Here is a 20432-nt window from a genome sequence, read left to right on the forward strand (position 1 = left end):
AAACTGACAAGTGTGTAGTATCTTTTTAAATTAAATATTAACTCAGAATGCGTAAGAAATAGCCGTCCCCTTCCATGATTAAACGTCGAATCAAAATCAATATAGTTTCGCAAATTTTTATGTACAAAGTACATTTAATTTTCTTCTTGATTTTATGAAATATCGATGATATAGCAAACAAAATCGATATTCTGTATGAATGCAAGGTTCGGGAAATGTCCTATTATCTCCCACTACTTTGGTTTCCCCCTTTGAAGATGGCCACCTTATTCGATTTCCGCATTGCTGTACCTCTTCAATGTCACTCGATAAAGTGGGCGGGGCGCTGGGTGGAGGACAAGCTGGCAGCTACACCTCCCTCCCTCCACCTACCCACCGGCACTCTATGCGTTCCTTTTCTTGCAGAGATCAGGATGGAAACGCTCTATCGGATTCCGTTCGCGGTGCTGGAATGTCCAAACATCAAGCTGAAGAAGCCCTCCTGGCTGCACATGCCATCCGCGATGACTGTGTACGCGATGGTGGTAGTGTCCTACTTCCTCATCACCGGGGGTAAGACTCGTAATCGAGGACACGCCGAATGATGCATGCAAATTGCACACCGAACACACTGCACACAAGAATCATATACAAAGCTGATTGCATTCGAGCACAGACACATGCACGCTACTCGCTGACCACCGAAAACACACTACATATCACCGCAGCGTGTTATTGGCTGGACAGGCTTAAGATGTTGTTAGGGGTCGATTTGATGAGCGGGAGCTAAAATCGGCTTCTGGGTAGCAGGCGTCACGCAAGAAGTAGGGACTACCTCTCCTATGGGCAACGAGCAGCTAGTACCTCGTCGCCTTCTAACTTTTCCCATATGATGCAAACGACAACTTTTTGTCGTTTGAACTTGGTCTGTTATACTTTAAATATTCTCTAGATGTGGCCTAATGTTTTTGTACACATTCCCATAAAGATACAGCACTAATGTCACACGGGTATGTTTGTATGGTACAAGGTTACCTATGAAGTTAAAAGTAACTTGTGCAACTTTTGATGGCAAGCTAGCCAGGCCCTTCTTAGCTCCAAGAAGGAGTCAAATGGCTCCCAGCAATCTCTAATACCGTGTTCTGCTTGTTGTGGCTGCTATTGCCACATCCCAATGCAATTGTATTCCTTCCTTCCCATGTATGTGGACTTTATAATTAGTGTTTCCAGTAACTACTTTTGTGTAATGTATTTTAGCAACCATTTTTTTTTTGTGGTGCATATTTACGGTGGATTTTCTTACCAATTATATTGGTCTTCTTAACCTCAATTATGGGCTGCTGTGGTGACTCCACTGTTTGCAAATGCTCAGATTACTTACCAGTAACTCCTAGTCCTACTCTTCCTGGTCACAGTACTCACCTATGAGGCCCTACCTCCCCTACAGGAACTTTGCTTTTTTTCTTGGAGGTAGAAACCTCCTACTTACTTAACATACAACAGTACATAGCAAGCCTGTACAGACACCAGGCCCTTCCACACCACGAGAGGCTGCAGATGGTTGGAAGTACTGTGACGAGGAAGAGTAGGTGTAATGTAGATTACCGGTAAGTAATCTGAGCATTACCTCCACGTCCCAGTACTCACCTATAAGGCATACCCAAGCCCAACCAAGTGTAAGGGCCCAAAGGACGCAGGAAAGCAAGAGGACATCCAGGAATCGATGCAAAAACACCAAGTTTAATGAGCAATTGATCACCAGAACATCACAGCTGGGCCACGGACAGCACCTCCCCACTAAAGGAACAATCCCTAGAATGGCCCACATTAAGCCTGTAATGCGTAATAAAGGTATTGGGGTCCGCGCAGGTAGCAGCCTTGCAAATCTCATGAAATGGGACATCTGAGCATCCGCCCAGGAAGCCGGCATACCCTTGGTAGAACAACTCTCCACACCCAAAGGGACAGAAAGACCAAAGGCCAAATATGCCATAGAAATACTGTCTTGATCCAGCGACTAATGGAAACAACCAAAGCCTTGCTCTCTGCACCAAAAGTCACCAGAAGACTGTCGGAACGCTGAACAGGTTCCGTCCTGGTCATTTACTACAGGACCGCCCGACGTACATCAAAGGCACTCTTCTATTGACAGAGGGTCAGGAAAAAAGGCCTGGGGGTCCACTTCCTGTGGTAGATGAAACTTGGAGGTTACTTTGGGCAAGTACTGAGGATTACACCTCAACAACAAGCAGTCGGGTAAGATACGCAGAAAAGGAGGTTGGTAAAAGAGCCCCAGACGCCGTGCAGTGGTGATGGCAACCAGAAAAGCTGTCTTGAGCGTAAGGTGTTTAATAACAACAAGAGTCTTCCATATAGCCAAATACTGAGGTTTAAAAAGAATTATATCCGACCCAGCGTGCCTTGATGAGTGTTCCCAGTTGATCGAACGCTTTGAAAGGAGGGGGTACCCAGAGGACGTACTACAGGAGGCAAGCACAAGATCTAACCACCTGACACAGGATGAACTCTTGATACCAAAACCAAAAAGCGACACAACTCCTCTAATGTATATCTCTAAATATACACGACAGAGCTTTCAGATAAGCAAATCAATACGGAAACATTGGAACATTATCCAAAGTGATGAGCATCTAAAACATCTTTTTCCTAGAATCCCGATGATGGCATTCAAAAGAGGCCGGAACCTCAGAGACAAACTGGTTAAAGCAGAAAGACCCGACAAAGACAAACAAAAACTCCTTCAGACTAAAAAGATGGGCACCTTGCCCTGCCTCAACTGCACTTGCTGCAATAACGTGATTAAAGGGGATACGATCTCTCGCCCACGAACGGAAAAAAAATTAAAGCTTAGTGTTTTGCCACATGCATGATAAATGCTTTAAAATGCCCTTTTGGGAAGCTCTATATTGGACAGACCACTAAAGGACAGCATAGCGGAACATAAATCAACCATCCAGTGTAACAACCAAAAATCACCAGTGGCGAGGCATTTTTTTGGAGGCCAGACACACAGCATTGCACAATTGAGATTTCAGGCCATTGAAGTTGTTAAAAGACCACAATGTGGTGGCAACTATTAAATGATATTATCCCAAAGAGAAAAATACTGGATATACCTCTTGGACTCCAAATATCCTCTTGGTCTAAATGAAGAAACATCCTTGAATTGTTTTATTTGATCTTTGCATACCCATACACCACTAGTATCCTAGACCTTGTATAAATATACATACACAAGCTCCATCCAAATGTCTTGGCTAGACCGTCAGGAGATAGATTCAGTAGATACCCAGTATTAACATTTTCCCAACAGGCTCAACTCTCTGAATTTGTGAAAATGTACACCCTCATGGTTTAGACTCAGACAGTAACAATATCGCTCCTCCTCTAACTACATAAACAGGTTGAACCCTCCGAGTCTGGAGGGATTTACACCCTAATCAATATGTTGAACGTTCCCCTTTATACTAGGTATAAACAATATATGCTATGGTGACCTCATTATAACCGGGAGAACCTCTTTAGATGTGTACGATGTCTTTAAAATTCAGTTCCCTTTATCTCTTTTTTGGTACATAGGCGAATATTCATTATAATTCTAGTTTGAATGACTGTGACCAAATGTATATCCATGTAACTATATCATGTTACCTCCAATATATTACACTATGTGCGCTCACATGAGGTTCAGGTGTGTCATTTGCTAAATTCCGTTTTCTGTTTGTGTCACTTTGAACAAAATGAGAGGACCTCTTTGAAGCCCTACTTGCGTATGTCCAGCAAGGACCACTATCTGTACATGCATATGCACCTTTTTCACAGCCTCCATATTGTTGATCATATCTATTTGGAATTTTAAAATGGTTACACCTTTAAAATATAGAAATGCATGTACTTCAAACACTAAATGAAGCTCTATTGATTCATAACTTCATTAGTGTGCACCAACTGTGCACCACACGCTATTTGGACCGGTCTGTATTTGCCGCCATTGGGCTTTAGTTACACTCACCCTATTCCAACATGTCTGCCAGATACTCATGATGAGTTTAGCCCCTCTTCTATGTTATCTGCACGTCCTGTGCTGGATTTGAATACCCTTTCTTTCACTCGTACACCGTCAGTTTCGCAACGTTCCCTGGTATCCATGGACGCTGTCCACGCTGGAGGACGCCGCTAGCCTGCTTTGCCTCTGATACTGGTATGTTTACTCACCCTCCCGAGTTATTCATTCTGCACGGACCCTTTCGGACACGTAGCCTCCATAGATCTTGTATTCCCTGTTATTTCTGAGAGCCACGAATGCCACTCTTTTCTCCGTTTCTGAGTGCCGTTTTTCAATCGGCTCTACGACGACCGGCTACTCTTTTTGGAAATACACTGCACTCTAGGAAGCCCCAGTGATTGCCTACGACTGTCATAAGGTCAATCCCCCATTACTGTTGGCACAAATCTTTACCTACCAGTACATGGAATTGGTCACCACGATAATTTTGACCACTTTATGCGATCCCTTGTGTATACAACTTTCCACAAGTAGCTGTCTCATCCCTCTTGTCTGCTATCAGGGATGTGTACCTACCTACAGAGGTACTCCATACATACAGTGTACATATAAGCAAGCTTTTTTCAAGCATTTTGGACTTCATGTGATTTCCGGTGATTTTTTTCTTCTTTAAACATTGCATTACCTCCACGTCCACTCTTCCTCGTCCCAGTACTAACTTCATGAGGCACCCGCCTCCGACACAGGACCTTCTTCTATTTCTTTAACTCCCTATAACTCCTCCCCCACATCCACGTCACTCAGTTGAATTTTTCCTGCCTCCGGCAGGTTGGACTTTTTCTTCCCGGTGCGGGGCACTGGGGAGCACCGATTGCTGGCCCCCTGGGGGGGCTGTGTGGCGGGGCCCTCGGCTCCCTCGGGTGCGGCGCTGCTCCTGGGCCACCTGCGGGGCTTGTGGTCACAGTTGAGCGGGATTGCCTCGCTCGGTTCTTTGCTGGGCTCCGGACCGCAGTGTGAGCATTGTGTCCCGGGTCCTACACGGCCCGGGGAAGGTAAGGAGAGGGGAGGACTGGGCTTGATGTTTTTCCCCTCTCCTCCTGTTTTGGCCATATTGATTGGACAGGCCGTTTTCCTTGTGCTCTTTGTACACATCTTTATTGGACATGATGGCAAGCACTTGGCAGTATGGGCTAGCCTTCCCTTTTGTTGTGTGGCTTCTCTGCTTCTTGTCGTGGGGTGAAAGTGGCAGAGTATTTGAATGTGCGGGGTGTCGCAGGCATGTCACATACCACCCGCTCCTCAGACACACACAGCCCAGGATGCACCGGATGTTAGCTGCATTCTCTGGGGGAAGGTAAGGAGAGGGGAGGACTGTGCTTGATATTTTTCCCCTCTCCTGCTGGTATGGCCATCTTGACTCCTTCAGCATGCCGTTTCCTCGTGCTTTGTGTACACATCTTTATTGGAAATGATGGCAAGCACTTGGCAGTATGGGCTAAGTATTCCATTTTGTTGTGAGGCTTCTCTGCTTCTTGTCGTGGGGTGACTGTGGCAGAGAGTATTTGAATGTGCGGGGGCTCTGTTCTGTCGCAGGCATGTCACATACCACCCGCTCCTCAGACACACACAGCCCAGGATGCACCGGATGTTAGCTGCATTCTCTGGGGGAAGGTAAGGAGAGGGGAGGACTGTGCTTGATATTTTTCCCCTCTCCTGCTGGTATGGCCATCTTGACTCCTTCAGCATGCCGTTTCCTCGTGCTTTGTGTACACATCTTTATTGGAAATGATGGCAAGCACTTGGCAGTATGGGCTAAGTATTCCATTTTGTTGTGAGGACTCTCTGCTTCTTGTCATGGGGTGACTGTGGCAGAGAGTATTTGAATGTGCGGGGGCTCTGTTCTGTCGCAGGCATGTCACATACCACCCGCTCCTCAGACACACACAGCCCAGGATGCACCGGATGTTGGCTGCATTCTTTGCGTGCAGCCTGTGAAAACGGCGCAGATTTGGACACGTCTGCAAGCGGCCGGAAGGGTACCGGCCTGGCATAGTCTACACTTCGGGTTCGAGTCTCTGTGGTGCTGACTCGGCCCTTCATCCTTCCTAGACAGACGCATTGGAACAATTTAGGGCATGGGGCTACCAGCTACTAGATACAGGGCTCAAGCCACCTCTCAGTCATGTGGCAAGTTAGTGGTGTGTTTGGGTCTGTGCTAGCTATGGACACAGACTCCTTGTCCTGTCCTCTTCCTCTGAACTGCGCGAGGGAAGGTCAAAGGAGATGATTTTCTTTTCCCTTGTCCGGCATGGAATTATAGAAAATGCATCATGGAAGTAATGGCCATGCAGAGGGTTCCCAGTGTCTCTTCTTTTAGGGCCTAGGTCCTCCGGTGCCGACGTGTTGCTTTCACGCCTCCTCTCAGACTTGTGGGAAGTGATATGGCACATGGTGGCACGTGTCTGTGCTTGGAGGGGTTCTCAGAGCTCTGGTGCCGGTGGAGGGGGATGTCAATTCAGTGGGTTTTTCCAGTGTAGGCATACCCCAGGTGGGGGGTTGCCTTTGATGTCTGCTACCCGGGATGGTTTGCTTTGCCCCGCTTTTGTGACAGTACTCTGCCCTTTTGACGCCAGCGTGGTGGCTCCTCTGTCGGCTGAGGGGGCCATGGTCTGCTGGACGTCTGGGCTGTCCTGTATCTTCCTTTTGATAAGTAGGATCTTTTTGTGGGCTGACAAGCATGCTGTTATATTGTGGCGCAGGCCTGCTTCAACGTCCTGTGAATTTCCTCTGGTGCAAGTGCAGTGTCTGGCGGTTTTTCCCGGGCTCCTCGTCTCTATCTTCTCGGAGGTGTATGGGACCGGTGGGGTTCAGCTTCCTGGGTAATGGGCTCCTTCCGGAGGGGGGGTATCAGTTGCTGTTCCTTTCTCCGCCTGTCCAGGTTTGCATGGTTAGGACTTTGGTGCCCAGCTCTCGGTCCAAGTGGTTGGCCATGGGATCCGTTCTCTCCGAATGGTTGTTGTGGGTTACCTTCTTGCCCGTTCCTCTCCCTGTTCACTCTGCCTTCTAGGATGTGTCACCGCCTTATGGGTCTCAAGCCCCTGCACTGCTTGTCCGGACGTCTGGGGAGAGCGTACTCTGGATGTTGTGCAGGGGGGGGGGCGCTTGCTGGCTGTTCTGGACTGGGTTCTCAGAAGGCGGTATGTCTCGGCTCGCCTGTTGCTGAAGTTACGGGGCATGTGGCGTCTTGTTTTTTTTTCCGGTTCCTTGAGCCTGTCTTCGGTTACGTCCCCTGGTGTCTTATACTCTCTCCCACTGGCTCCTGACATCTCGGCTTTCGTAGTTTTGTTTTCAGTGTCCCCAGCGCTGCTAGTCTCCCTGCTATGGTGGCGGGGGTTCGAAGTCTGCAGGCTGAGGTGTGCATGGTCCTTCCTCCTGTGGCCTCTCTTACTACCGACGCCAGCGGATAGGGTCTACATTGGGGGTCCTCTCAGCTCAAGGGTTGTGAGATCTGGGGAGAGTCGGCGATCGTCCAATTGCCAAGAGTTGTGCTATTGTCCAAGCTCTGGTGTACTGCGAGGAGTTGCTGGACGGTCGGCGGTTTTTGATCCGATCTGACGATACGACGGCCTTGGCATATGTCAACTGCAAAAGGGGTTCCGGCCGCTCATTGAATGCTCTGGCAGCGTTGATAGGCGCCTGGGAGGAATCTCATCTGGTGTCTCTGGTGGCCTCACGTATCAGAAGGGTGGACAATGTTCAAGCGGATCTTCTCAGACGCCGGTTTTCACTCCTCTGCGGAACTGGTCCTGTTGGCCCAGGTCTTTGCGGTGACCTGTGTCATATTAGGGTCCGTGGTTCTAGACCTGTTTGCATCCTCGGCCTCGGCAGAAGTTCCCCTCTTCTGCTCTCGGTTTCGGGCCAAGGGGATTGGGGGATGGACGCTCTCTCTGTACAGTGGCCTTGGGGTTTTTCCTTTATGCCTTTCCGCCTATTCCCCTTCTGCCCCAGGTGGTTTGGCGCATCAGAGTGTCCAGGGTGACTGTGTTGTTGTTAGCTCCGTTCTGGTCCCACCGGAGTTGGCTCCCCTCTCTGTTGAAGCTTCAGTTCTAGGAACCTTGGCTGGTTCCGAGGTGGCCGTGTCCCCTTCAAGGGGATCTGCGGTTGGAAGTCCACCGGATGCAATGGGCAGTGTGGCTATTGCTCAGTCTGGGTTGATTTCAGGGGTTTTCAGTTCCTGTAGTTGAGTCCATAATGGATGCTCTTGGACCCTCCACTCTGAAGGTGTTCGGCAGACATTGGGGCCATTTCCGAGACTGGTATGGGTGGTCTGGGTTCCCTCCCCTGCGTTCTGGCCTCTCTGCTATCCTTCGGTTCCTCCAGGAGGGGTTTTGACAGGGGCCTGGCAGTTTTTTTCCAGGCTTCGCTCTCAGTGGGCCTCCATGAAATTGCTTTTGGGGGACTCTGATGGCCACTTGGATGGGGAGGTGTTGGTGGGGAAGTTGATCCAGGGTTTTTTCTTCTTCCCGTCCTTGTGCTGATAAAGGGCTTCCCCCTTGGGATCTCCCTCTTGTATTACGGTTCCTTCACGGGCCTCCTTTTGAGCCCTTTTCCGAGATTGATATCAAACATCTTACACTGAAATCTGCTTTCTTATTGCCCTCACTTCTGCCCGTAGGCTTGGGGAGATTGGGGTTCTCTTATGTCACGCTCCTTTCCTGAGGGTGCTGCCAGACTCGGTGGTGCTGGGGTGTGGTCCGAAGTTTCTCTCGGTTTTTTCACACTTCTCAGGGTCTGGTTCTCCCTGACTTCTTTCATGATCCAAGAACGCCTGAGGAGGTGGCTCGGCTTAACATTGATGTCCGGCGGGACGTGTTGGAGTGTTTGGATTGGTTTGCTTTTTCCACCAATCTGATAGTCTTCTGATTGCTTGTGGTCTGGCTGGGGCTGGGCATAACGCATCTGTGGTTTACATTTTCCGGTGGTTCCGGGTTGTGATCTCCAGGGCCTGTGTGGCTTCTGGCCTGCCTGTACCTTCTTACGAACACGGGCGGTCCGCCAGGGGTTTGGCGGCTTCCTGGGCCGATGCAAGGAGGGTTTTTTTCTCTGCAAGAGATTTGTATGGCTGCCGCCTTGGCTGGTCTAGGCATTTTCATCAACCGGTATGGGTTGAGTTGCTCCCACTCGGGGGTTGGTTCCTTCGTGGTTGGAGATTTTTCTGTGGGGATGTGATTTAGAGTTATTGTGGGTGTGTTTTGCTGCACTGTTTTTGACTCTGTGTCTCATTGGGACCTTTTTCCCCGTTGCTGCTTTGGTATACCTCATGAAGTTAGTACTGGGACGAGGAAGAGTGGACGTGGAGGTAATGCTCTGATTACTTACCGGTAATCTTCATTACTCCTAGTCTACTCTTCCTCGTCACAGTGCTGACGACCCTCCTCACCCTCCCTGCGGGGAAGGTCCCATGCTGCGGCTTGGTAATATGAAACTGAGTGACGTGGATGTGGGGGAGGAGTTATAGGGAGTTAAAGAAATAGAAGAAGGTCCTGTGTCGGAGGCGGGTGCCTCATGAAGTTAGTACTGTGACGAGGAAGAGTAGACTAGGAGTAATGAAGATTACCGGTAAGTAATCAGAGCATTTACCTCTCTTTGAACTTTAAGCTGTTGACACGCGAGGTCATCTCGTATTGCATGTGCATTTGCCCACCGCCTGACCTTCTCTTCATAGATTCACTTATTTTCTTTCACCACGCTTGGGGGACACCGTTATTTTGGCCCATTGCTTACCAATCTTAAGGACTTTAATGTCCACTTTTTATACATACTTACTTTTGGGATCGCCCTTTCGTTACCATCTCTACCCATTAGTACATTTGTTTTTCTTTTCTTTCTTAGTGGTCCTGGCTCATACGATTCCCAACTGTAGGATTGTATTTTTCCATCCTTGACAAGAGTGTAGCAGCACTCTGCTGTACTTGCACATTACCCACCTTATAGGTAAGAACATACTCCCACTTCCTTTGTGTCTCTGCAGTCCTATGGCGTCTTTATACAGTCTTAGTTCCCCCCATGTAGTGGGTGTAACCTCTCTGAGCTCCATTTAATGATTAAAGACTTCTACTGTTTAATTGCATATGTGCAGTTGTTGATTATGTGCCACTATGCCCATTGGTCTATTGAATTTTAGTCGTTGTATTGGATGCATTTAAACAAATTATCTTTGCTATTATGGATGTATTTCTTTAGTACTCGCCAGTTAACATGTCATTGACTAATCTGATGTAACTAGAGCTAATGGAATTAGTTTTCGTTTTCCTTTTTCTTTTTTGTTACATTATAATCTACATCAGTTCCACAGAGGCTTTTGAAGAGGATTGACCTCGAAACGCGTCAGCCTACCACAGTGGACTTTGTTATTTATGATGTTGTAAACAATGTGCTGCTCATGATTTTTCTTTTGCTTCAATAATTTTTTAAGAATAAATAGGAGTTCACCCTCCATTTACTTTTTACACAGTAATGAGTAAAGCATCTCTGGGATTACTAGAAAGAATTTATCTCCAACTAATTATTGTACGCATATGATGTTTAACTACTATCCTTAAGATTTATACGCCCCTGTTGCGTATCCCCAGAGTGCAGGGGATGGGAGGACTCCAATCTTGGATCCTCTTTCTTGTTCCTGTTTAATAACAACAATGCCAATCGGTTCAAAGGCTGAAGAAAATGCAAAACCGGGGGCAGGGGAACCGAACACCCAGGCGGCCTAGAAGAAGCCAGGCTCCTAAGGAAGCGGCTCACCAGACCCAAATCCAACAGAGGAACACCGTAACCTTCCAACAGGGTCTTCAATTCAGCCCGCATGGTGGCCACTGCCAGCCTCTTAGTGAAACCACCCTACAAAAACTGTAACACCCCCGGGACACAACAACCTTGGGGAGAGGGGAATTCTGGCCCCATCACACCAGCTGAGAAAATGGGCCAAATGCCTTTCATATGCCTTCAAGGTATTCGGTTGCCTGGAGTGGAGAATGGTTTCCACCACCAGAGCCGAGAAACCCAAAGTCAACAACTTTGCCCTGTCAGGAGACGAGCTGACCAGCGGATCACAGGCAACCCTGCCAGCAGAACCCCCTGAAGAGGACACAGCCAGCTGGGAATTCTCCAGACCTGCCTCAACTGGAGATCATGAGTAAAGGCAACCACCCACTGTAATGCCAAAAGGGAACCACCAAGATCACCAGAGAAGAACTTCAGTGGATTTTCCGAACCACACAGGAAATGAGAGCAAGAGGAGCGAAGGCATACGGGAGACAGTCCACTCGATATGCAAGGCATCCACCACCCACGCCGCTAATGACGGGAACAAGGAGCAAAACCTGGGAACATTGGCCGAGGAGGGGGGGAAGCAAACGGATCTAACACCGGTGTCCCGAACTGGCGACCAACACCGACGATATCAACTCCGGGCAGATCGGGAACACCTGACTGAGACGATCTGCAACCACATTCTCCACCCCCTGAAAGTGTGCCACCTCCAGGGAAAGCAAATGCTGCTCAGCACAAAGCCTGATGCACCCCACCAGACAATTCGGGGCCTTGGACCCTGAACCTCCTTGATTGACGTGGCCTGTCTGAATCAACACAGCCCGATCCTGCAAGAGGTGAGCAAACCACAGGAGAGCGCGATGAATGGCTGCCAACTCCCTCCAATTGAGGGAATGACAGAGCCCCTCAATGTCCCACTGCTGCTGAGCAGAAAGAGACCGGTGGTCAGATAGACTCAAGGGAGTCTATCCAACTTCACCCCCCTCAGTAGGGAGGAATTTCTCAACCACCAACCTAGTGGAACCCGCAGGTCGCTCACAATCGAACATATGTACCTATATACATACGTGTTGGGCTGCCCCTTATCTGGTGGGCACTCCTCAAACCACCTCTGAATATGTATAAAACTGATTATTGCGGGGGGAAATGGCAGCGGGTTGGTTTTTACAACATTGTATAGAATGTTACTACATAGACCCTCTGATTGGTTGGCATGCTTTCCCTAACTTGGACTTTGGGATTATTAGCACGTAAGCAAAACGAAACTCTGGTGCCGAGAGCAACGTCTGACTTCTCCCCACTTTCCCAGTTCAACTCTAATCAGTCAGGCCCCAAGCCAGGGCTTCTCCTTTGTAGTTGACCTCGAAATCCTGCTCACTGTTCTGGGACAGAGTGTAGGCACACTATTTTCTTTGTTTGGACTTAATGAATAGCCCTTGTTTTCAACTTCTGATTCGCGTGAGACCACCACAAATTTGTCCATCTCGACCTGCTATTTGATTCAATTTGAGCTAGGTGTCATTCCCCTTCTTGCCTCTGGAGACTTGCTCACTGCATCTTACATGAGTTTTCTGCATCTTTAATTGTCTAATACTTGGCTCTTGCAGATGTTTTCTCTTTCGCTTAATCTAAGAGAAATATGTCTTATGTACATGGCTTATCCTTTTGACTCCCCTTGTGCCTTGCAATTGTTCCTTGAAATTGCATCATTGAGCCCAAGCCAATAGACTCCTCTTTATTCCTCACACAAAGCTGTATTTCCATTGTTTACTGACTATACATCTCTGGTCTGTCTCAGAGGTAGCTTGATTGGTTTTAATACCAGTCCGACGTCCCTCTTTCCATCATGGCTGCTCTAGCCAGGTTATGTTTTCCTCTGCAACAAGCTTCTATATGTCTAGTCTTCCTTGTGTTTCTGTGTATATACATTTATTACATTGCTCGTTACTGTGCAAATCCTTGCTGCTATACTTGTTTATACTTTTTATCCTGTCACTTTATCTTGTTTAACTGGTTCACCACTGCATTTTAGAACTTAAAAAAAAAACAAATATATAATCTTTTAATTATATTAATTTGGTTTGAGCACATAGCCTAGAAGCAACCTGGATTTTATTAGTAGGCCATTGATCATTTCTGTTTTTTTTGCATTGCTTCAATTGATGTTGCTTTAGCGCACATACTACATTACCAAGCACTCCTGTAGTTTTCGTGCTTTCTTTTAGACGTCCGGCGTATCAAAGCTGGTTTGTGCCTGTCCCTGTAACGTGAGCTGGTCACCCAAGTTACATCTTTTTGGAAGTGCTTCAACTACCAACCTCTATTCATGTCAGCCTGGTGTGAGCTTTTAGCTGCGATTCAGAGGAACCGTAGAACCAGGCTACCGGCCATGTCGGATGATCCCTTCCAAAGTAACTGCGTCACTGCAGAAACCATTACTGATTGTTAGGCTACCTCAAACAACCCAACTCCAGTGTCCCCCAGTAAATATAGTTCAGAACATTGTAACTCCACTGGTTGTTGAAACGGCGGCATCTGCTTGTGCAAATGGTGATTCTGTACAAACGGAAACTAATTCTCTTATTAAACTTACTTTACACCCATTAATATGCGCACCATTAAATATGCAGTCTCTGGTGCGGCACGCTGATGAAATAGCAGAATTTATTTTGCAGTTTTAAACTTGGATGTTCTGGCAATTACAGAGACTTGGCTTCATGAAGCTGCTTTCCATTCCATGCTATACAATTGGCTACTCCTGATAGATACTTGTTTTTACATACAGACAGTGTTGGGGCCAGGGGCGTGGGGAGTAGCCGTGATTTTTAAACCAGAGCTTAAATTCTACATCTCTGATCTACCTAAGTTTGCTCGTTGTGAGGCTATGCTGCTGAAATTCAATATCAATGCTGTTAGTACTTTTAGTATATCATTGCTATATAGACCTCCTATGGCGACACCGTTGTTTGAAGAACAGTTATTAGCCTTTCTTGGTTTTATTTCTAAACACAGAACAGCTCTCTTTGTGTTGCATGATTTTAACTTGTGGGCTAATAACCTTGAGGACCACGATGATACATCTTTCACATACCCTTCAGTCCATAGGTTTTGAGCAGCATGTTAAATCCTCAAAACATAAGGGTGGAAATACACTGGACTGGATCTTCTCAAAGAATCGGAAGGTATCTGAGATTCTAGTAAGATTGTATCTGGTCTGACCACTATTCCCTTTTCTTCGAGTTACCTCTCCTTTTAAATAGAAATTCCCAATTGGGCAAACTGTTGGCTCCTACTAGGAATTGCCGAAAGGTCACACAGGAGGCTTTTAAGTCCTTAGTTGTTCCTTTACTGTTGGATGATAACATTCAGCTGGCAGAATTTACACGTGATTTTAGATCCAGAACCCACCAGGCTTTTGATACTTTAGCTCCTATGAGACTTGTGAATCAGAAAACATTGGCTAAATCCAATCTTTGGTTTTCTCCAGATGTCCTTGATGCTTGGACTGCTATATGGAAGGCAGAGCGCAAATGGCGAAAACAAAACATCTGTCTAATACTACCCTGCACAGCTATAAGCTTGCAACCAGGCTTTTTAAAGTTGCAGTTTTTAAAGCTAAAGAAACTAATTTAGCTGGCGACATCAAGACTCAAATAATTGCAGTATTAAAGGAGCTAAGGGGAACTGTGTTCGAATCCTCTGTCATTGATAATGACTGGTGGCAGCACATACATGATGATTTTATCCAAAAAACCTTACACCATACACCATCAGCAATGTATTCTAGCTCGGATGAATCCAGCTCAGATTTTAGAGGGGTTGGTACCCCCTCTGGTACATTCCTTTGCTTTGGGCCGCACCTTATTTGTCTTTGAAGAGGTCTCGGAAAGAGACTTTACTGATATTGTAACCAAGATGAAACCCACATCATGCAAGGGTGATATTTTCCCTACCTCTCTCTTTAAGGATTTTCTTAAGACCCTTGTTCCATGGGTCACTAGATTTGGTAATCGCTCCTTCCAGGAAACCTTCGTCCCTGACAATGTTGAGGAACGCCTGGATCACACCCCTTCTGAAAAAGGAAACTGGATCCAGCAGATCAAGGGCATTTTAGGCCCATCACTAATGTCCCCTTCACACGAAAAAAATACTGACAAAATAGCATGCTGCTAGTACCAAAATGTGTAGAACAAGAAGATATTCTTGCTCCCAGACAATTTGGGTTCCGTGTGAATCATGGGACCGAAACCGCACTCTAGATTTAAAATCCAATATAGCTGAAATAAGTGGCACGACACTACTTCTATTATTGGGTCTATCCGCCACCTTTTGATTTAGTCGATTGCAACCTCTTGGTGGATAGACTGATCTAGGTGGGCGGCTGTGCGCCTATTGCAGCCCAGTCGTTCAAATCATTTCTGGGTCCCAGAACTGCTAATGTAATCAAAGGAAGTGATCAATCTTCTAGAACTTTCCTAATTTGTGGTGTGCCCCGGGGTTCATGTCTGTTACCACTGCTCTATCTATTCCAAGCCACTTTGTGACCTTCCTGTCACCCTGGGGGATCCATTTGCAAACTACGCAGACAACACCAGATTATGATCGAATTATCAGGGTCTTGTAACACTGACTTGGAAAGAGTAAATTACGTTTTTCAGGCAATCCAGTCATAGATGGTTGCTAACTCCTCTGAATAATTAAAAAAAAACAAGCTACTTATTCTTGGTACCCAGCAAAAGCTGAAAAAACTTGACCAACAATATAAAAGCTTCTCAGTTGCTCAAAATGTCATTCAAGTCTCTGAAAAAAGTAAAGGCACTAGGTGTCTTCTTCGATCCTCACCTATCATTTGAGAAACGGGTATCTCAAGTCCTCATGCTCCTATTATGTCCATCTTCTATGGCAGATTCGACCCTACCTTTCTGAGGCAAATGGAGCATTAATCGCGGCGGCCATCGCCAACACGAAACTAGATTACTGCAATAGCTTATTGGTTGGTACTTCTCTTAAAGAAGTTGCAGGTGTTACAAAATGGAGCAGTGCGAGCTGTGTGTCTTGGTCGTAGATCTCAAGTGTCAGGGGCTCGCCTCGTAGGAAGCTGCATTCGCTCCCTGTTGACCAGAGAATTCAGTTCAAGGGCTCCTTGATGGTGTTTAAATGGCAAAGCACCTGTATAACTTTGATTCCGCTCAGGCGCAACATATGATCCAATAATCACATCGGACTCCTTCAGCCTCGAGTTTTACTGAAAAAAAACGGGTAATACAAGTTTTAATGCGTGGTCACCACCTCTTGGAATGCTAGACCTCAGATGCTGTATATCGACCGTTCAGTTCAAGAAATATCTGAAGACCTTCCTGTTAAAAGAAAGGGGTGCATATGTAGTTTCTCTCTGTTCCTCTGGTTGCACTCCCTTGCTGACTCTTCTTTTTTTGTATGTCTGTCTTGAGAGCGCCCTGAGGCCTATGGCGCAATAGAAGAATTAGATAGATTAATCAGGTTACCTTATCTTCTTTGCATTATGATTTCTTCATATTCGATTACATGGTCTCTAGTCAATTCATCTAAAACCATTCCATCGACCATTTCCATCGATACATTTCCATCTAAACATTTTCTATCTAATGCATGTGTTTTTGTGGGGGGGGGGGGGGTAAAGGATTAATTTTTGTTCAGGTGTATTTTAAAGGGTTAAAAAAATACACTAGATGGACAATTTGTAGATGGAAACATTTCGATGGAATGGCATTAGATGCAATGGTTTTAGATGAAATGACCATAAACAGATTACATTTTGCTCTTGTTACTTCAGTTACGTCTTTATTCTTTGAGTATTTGCATATCGTTTCAGTGAGTCTCAGTATCTTTCCTCTACGACATCACTCTGCTCTTGTCAGATTTCACTTATAGCTCTGTAATGTCCAATGGTGTGTGCCAACATCCTTCCACCCTCTCTCAGGGCAAGGATACATTTGATAGTTATCTGAGTGCATATTGCCTTTCATAAACTAGATGCAGTATTGAGATCATACCTGGTGTCCCACATAGGTCTCTTCTCCTACTGTTCCAGTATGTGAGGGGGCGGGAGCTAGGGATAGCATGTCAAGCTGCTCCTCTACAACTATTTGAAAGGACTTCAGCCCAAAGGGAAGGACCCGGAACTGATAATGTGCCCTCCCCCACAGAGAACCCGAGGAACTGCAGATGTGATGTAGGCACACAACAGGCATCCTGTAGATCCAAAGGGACCATCCAGTCCCCCCAGCTAGACCTCCAGTCCCCCCAGCTAGACCAAAGGAATACTCTTCTGCAAAGACTCCACTCGAAAACGAACTCCCCTGACCAACGAACGTTACCCCCACATCTCTTTCCTCGTCCCAGTACTTAGCTTTGAGCTGTACCAAAGCCAGAGCACAGGAAGGTTGCCCATTCCCACCACAAAAGACAGACACCAAGGGGAATGCTCCCACCAATCCAACACCCAATTTATTGAGCCACAGCAAGGAGGAGGCTCAAGGTGACCCAGCTCCAGAAACTCCCACACCAAAGGGAGTAGACTGTGCCCCTCCACGTTAAGCTCGTAGTGTCTATTGAAAGTGTTGGGAGTAACCCAGGTGGCAGCCAGGCAGATGTTAAGCAGAGGCACCCCTTGAACTTTTGCCCATGAGGCGGCTACACCTCTCGTGGACCGACCCTTAGGACAGAGGTTCGAGGTCTCTTAAGCCAGCAGAATCAGGGACTTGATCCACCGGCTGATCGTGGGAGTGGATACCAGGTGGCCACAGCCTCCAGCACCAAAGGTAATCGTTCTTCTGGAAGGACTTTGTGTGGTCAAGATACTGCAAGACAGCCCTTTTAACACCCAGGCAATGCCAGGCCACTTCATTGGGAGAGGAAGCAACTGGATAGAAGGCCGGGAGCACCACCTCCCTGAGAACGATGGAAGCGGGAGGGGTCCTTGGGCACAAAGGAAGGTCGCATTTCAGACCCGGAGCCTCCTCGCGGACTGTTAGGGAGAATTCTCCAAATGTGCTAATTTCCTTTACCCTTTGAAACCCCCAGCAACTTTGCTGGATTTCTGGGATTTAAAATTTTACCTGGAAAGAGTGAGCTTTTTTTTTTTTTTCTTTTTTTTTTTATTTACCTTCGCTGCAGTGGCACAGGGGTGTCTCTCAGACTCCCCAAGGTTTAAATACCTTCCCTGGGACTGACTACTGTCTCCCAGGGCATGTAAAGTTAAATTGACTTTACTAGTCTCTTTTAAATGTACTGACCCAGCACACCCTATATTACTATAGAGTGCTGGAGGGGTTGCCTAGCTTCCCCTGAGTCAAAACACTCATGTAACAGTGAAATGTTCCTATTTTAAACTGGTGGCAGTGGTTTAGATCAACTACCATGATTTTTCGCGACCGCTAACGACGGCAGCTAAAAATCAGGGGTAGCTATGTTTTTCAATATGGCGCCCCAGACCTATCTGTAAAAACAGACTCTGGTCATCTTTTTTCGACATTTTCTTTTAGGAAAAGTCCTTCATGTGTTTTACTCTGCGCGCCAAACCAGGTTTGGTCCCTTTGTTCGTGTGTGAAACTTTCCTCAACTACGAAGGCTTGTCCTTCCCTAAACATTCGTCAAACTTTTTGCCTAGCCAAATCCTTTAAAAATCTGTGGCAAAGACTTAACAGTTACATACCAGAACTGTGCTATCCTTTACAAAAGACTCTGAACCATTGACTTTGGGCCAGGCCTATTGAAAAGATTGCTGGTTGTATTTAACTGAAACCCTTTGCCCTGCCTATGAATGTATTTAGGCTGTCTATTCTTATAACCTTATCTTTTCCCTCCCTTCTTAAGTATCTGAAGTGCCATTTTGCTCACACTTCATATTTGAGCTAAACTTGTTCAATTACATACCGGTTGGTTTTTTGTGGTTTATTAGTGTTGGCTATTGCGCTGCTTATGCTAGTGTAATGTTATATTAAATGATTGAGTAAAGAAATGTATCTTCTTTTACTAAGAAACCTTGAGTAAGTGTTTACTTGAAACACTGTATTGGTTGGTCCTTGTGTAACCTATTCTACTGCTCACTTAAACTCTTGAGATAAGTCTGGCTGCTCAGCCATCGCTAGCACTTTACTGTGAGGTACAGGCTTGTACCAAAGATGAAATTGTGCTTACACTTGTAGTCCTAATTACCTGTAGTGTTCTCAAAGGGTACTGCTGGTGATTCTGCCTAACACGGACCACCAGAAACAGCAGCCTGCACAAAAGGGCCCTATCTCCCCCAAAGATCTGGCTGAAGTGATGGCAATCGGGTCATTTTTAGAGTCAACCACTTCAGCTCAGTATTCTCAAGGGGCTCAAAGGGCGGTTTCTGCAACATGGACTAGACTAGAGGCAGGTCTCAGGGCAAATCTCCCACAGGACGAGACCCTGTCACCCTGTTCATAAGTGTGGCGACCAGAGTTTCTCCCCCACCCCCCTGCACCCCACACTCCCACCTTGCTGGAGGGGACCAGGAAAACAGAAAAGCCTGAATGGCTGACCATTGAGAGCATAGAGTAGAGACTGCCAAACCTTTCTTGGCCCCTTCATGAATTGCAAAATGTCTGAAAGACTACACAGCTGGGCCTGGAGACTCCTCTGGGAACACTGTGCTAGAGAAGTAGTCCAGTGACCCCCTCCTGCCCCCACCCCGCCCACCCCCCAAAGCAGCAATGGCCACCAAGGCAACATCCAAGGGGGAACAAGCTGCATCTCCAGAAGACTCGGGACCCACCCCCTCCTGGGCCAGTAAGGGACCACCAATATAAACAGTTCTGTCTTTTTTTTTTTTTCTTTTTTTCTGCTTTTTGAAGGCCGCACATAAAAAAGACAGCTTTATTTCTGTCGCTTTTTGTGCAGCCCTCAAAAGCCCTTTTTAAATTCTTTAAAAGATTTTTAATTATTAGGGTTTTTTTTTTTTTCTTCACCCGCCAAGATCCCACCGACACTCGCGCGACTCCTCTTCTGGCTCTGCCATGCCTGTCAGCCCCTGCGCGCACTCAGGTGCGTTGCATGGGCTGACAGTTCGATTTAGAAAGATCGCTCTGTGGTCTCAGAGTGGTCTTTCTAAATCGGTCTTTAAAAAAACAAAAAAGCCTAAAAGTTTATTTCCCTTATTACCCTATGAACACCCCAGACTGTTCTGGATCGTTCGGAGGATCCTCTGAGTCAGAGGAATCTGAGGAAAGGCTTAAAGAAGAGCCAAAGGCCAGTCCAAGGTGAGAGCGTCCACTCCCCGGGGGACGGAGCCCGGGAAGAAAACTGGAGAAACTGAGCATTGCAAGGGGAGGCAAAGAGGTCCATCCAGGGGTCATCCAAATCTCCAGAAACACCTTGGGAGGAGGTGGGGGGTAGAAGGGACAGTAGCCCCACCCCCCAACACCGGAAACACCCTGCTGAGCCTGTCCGTGGGTGTATTGTCAACCCCCTGTATATGGACTGCCTGCAGGGAGACCAGCTATGACTTGGCCCAGGCTCAGATAGGCAACTCCATGTCCTCAAGTACCGCGACCCAATTCCCCCCCCAACCCCACCGATGATTGGCAGTACAGGGCAG

At 46.8% G+C, this 20432-nt stretch overlaps 1 protein-coding gene across 1 annotated transcript in view; it reads left to right on the top strand.

The window, feature by feature from the left end:
- Positions 1-327: 327 nt before the first annotated feature.
- OSTC (oligosaccharyltransferase complex non-catalytic subunit) overlaps positions 328-20432 on the top strand; it is a 76849-nt gene continuing 56744 nt past the window's right edge. The window contains exon 1 of the mRNA XM_069630872.1: positions 328-552. Coding sequence (XP_069486973.1) covers positions 414-552 — 139 coding nt within the window. The 5' untranslated portion in view covers positions 328-413. The remainder of the gene's footprint in view (positions 553-20432) is intronic.

The sequence above is a fragment of the Ambystoma mexicanum genome, chromosome 6q, assembly GCF_040938575.1.
Source record: "Ambystoma mexicanum isolate Mex_15411 chromosome 6q, UKY_AmexF1_1, whole genome shotgun sequence".
Classification (NCBI taxonomy): Eukaryota; Metazoa; Chordata; class Amphibia; order Caudata; family Ambystomatidae; genus Ambystoma; species Ambystoma mexicanum.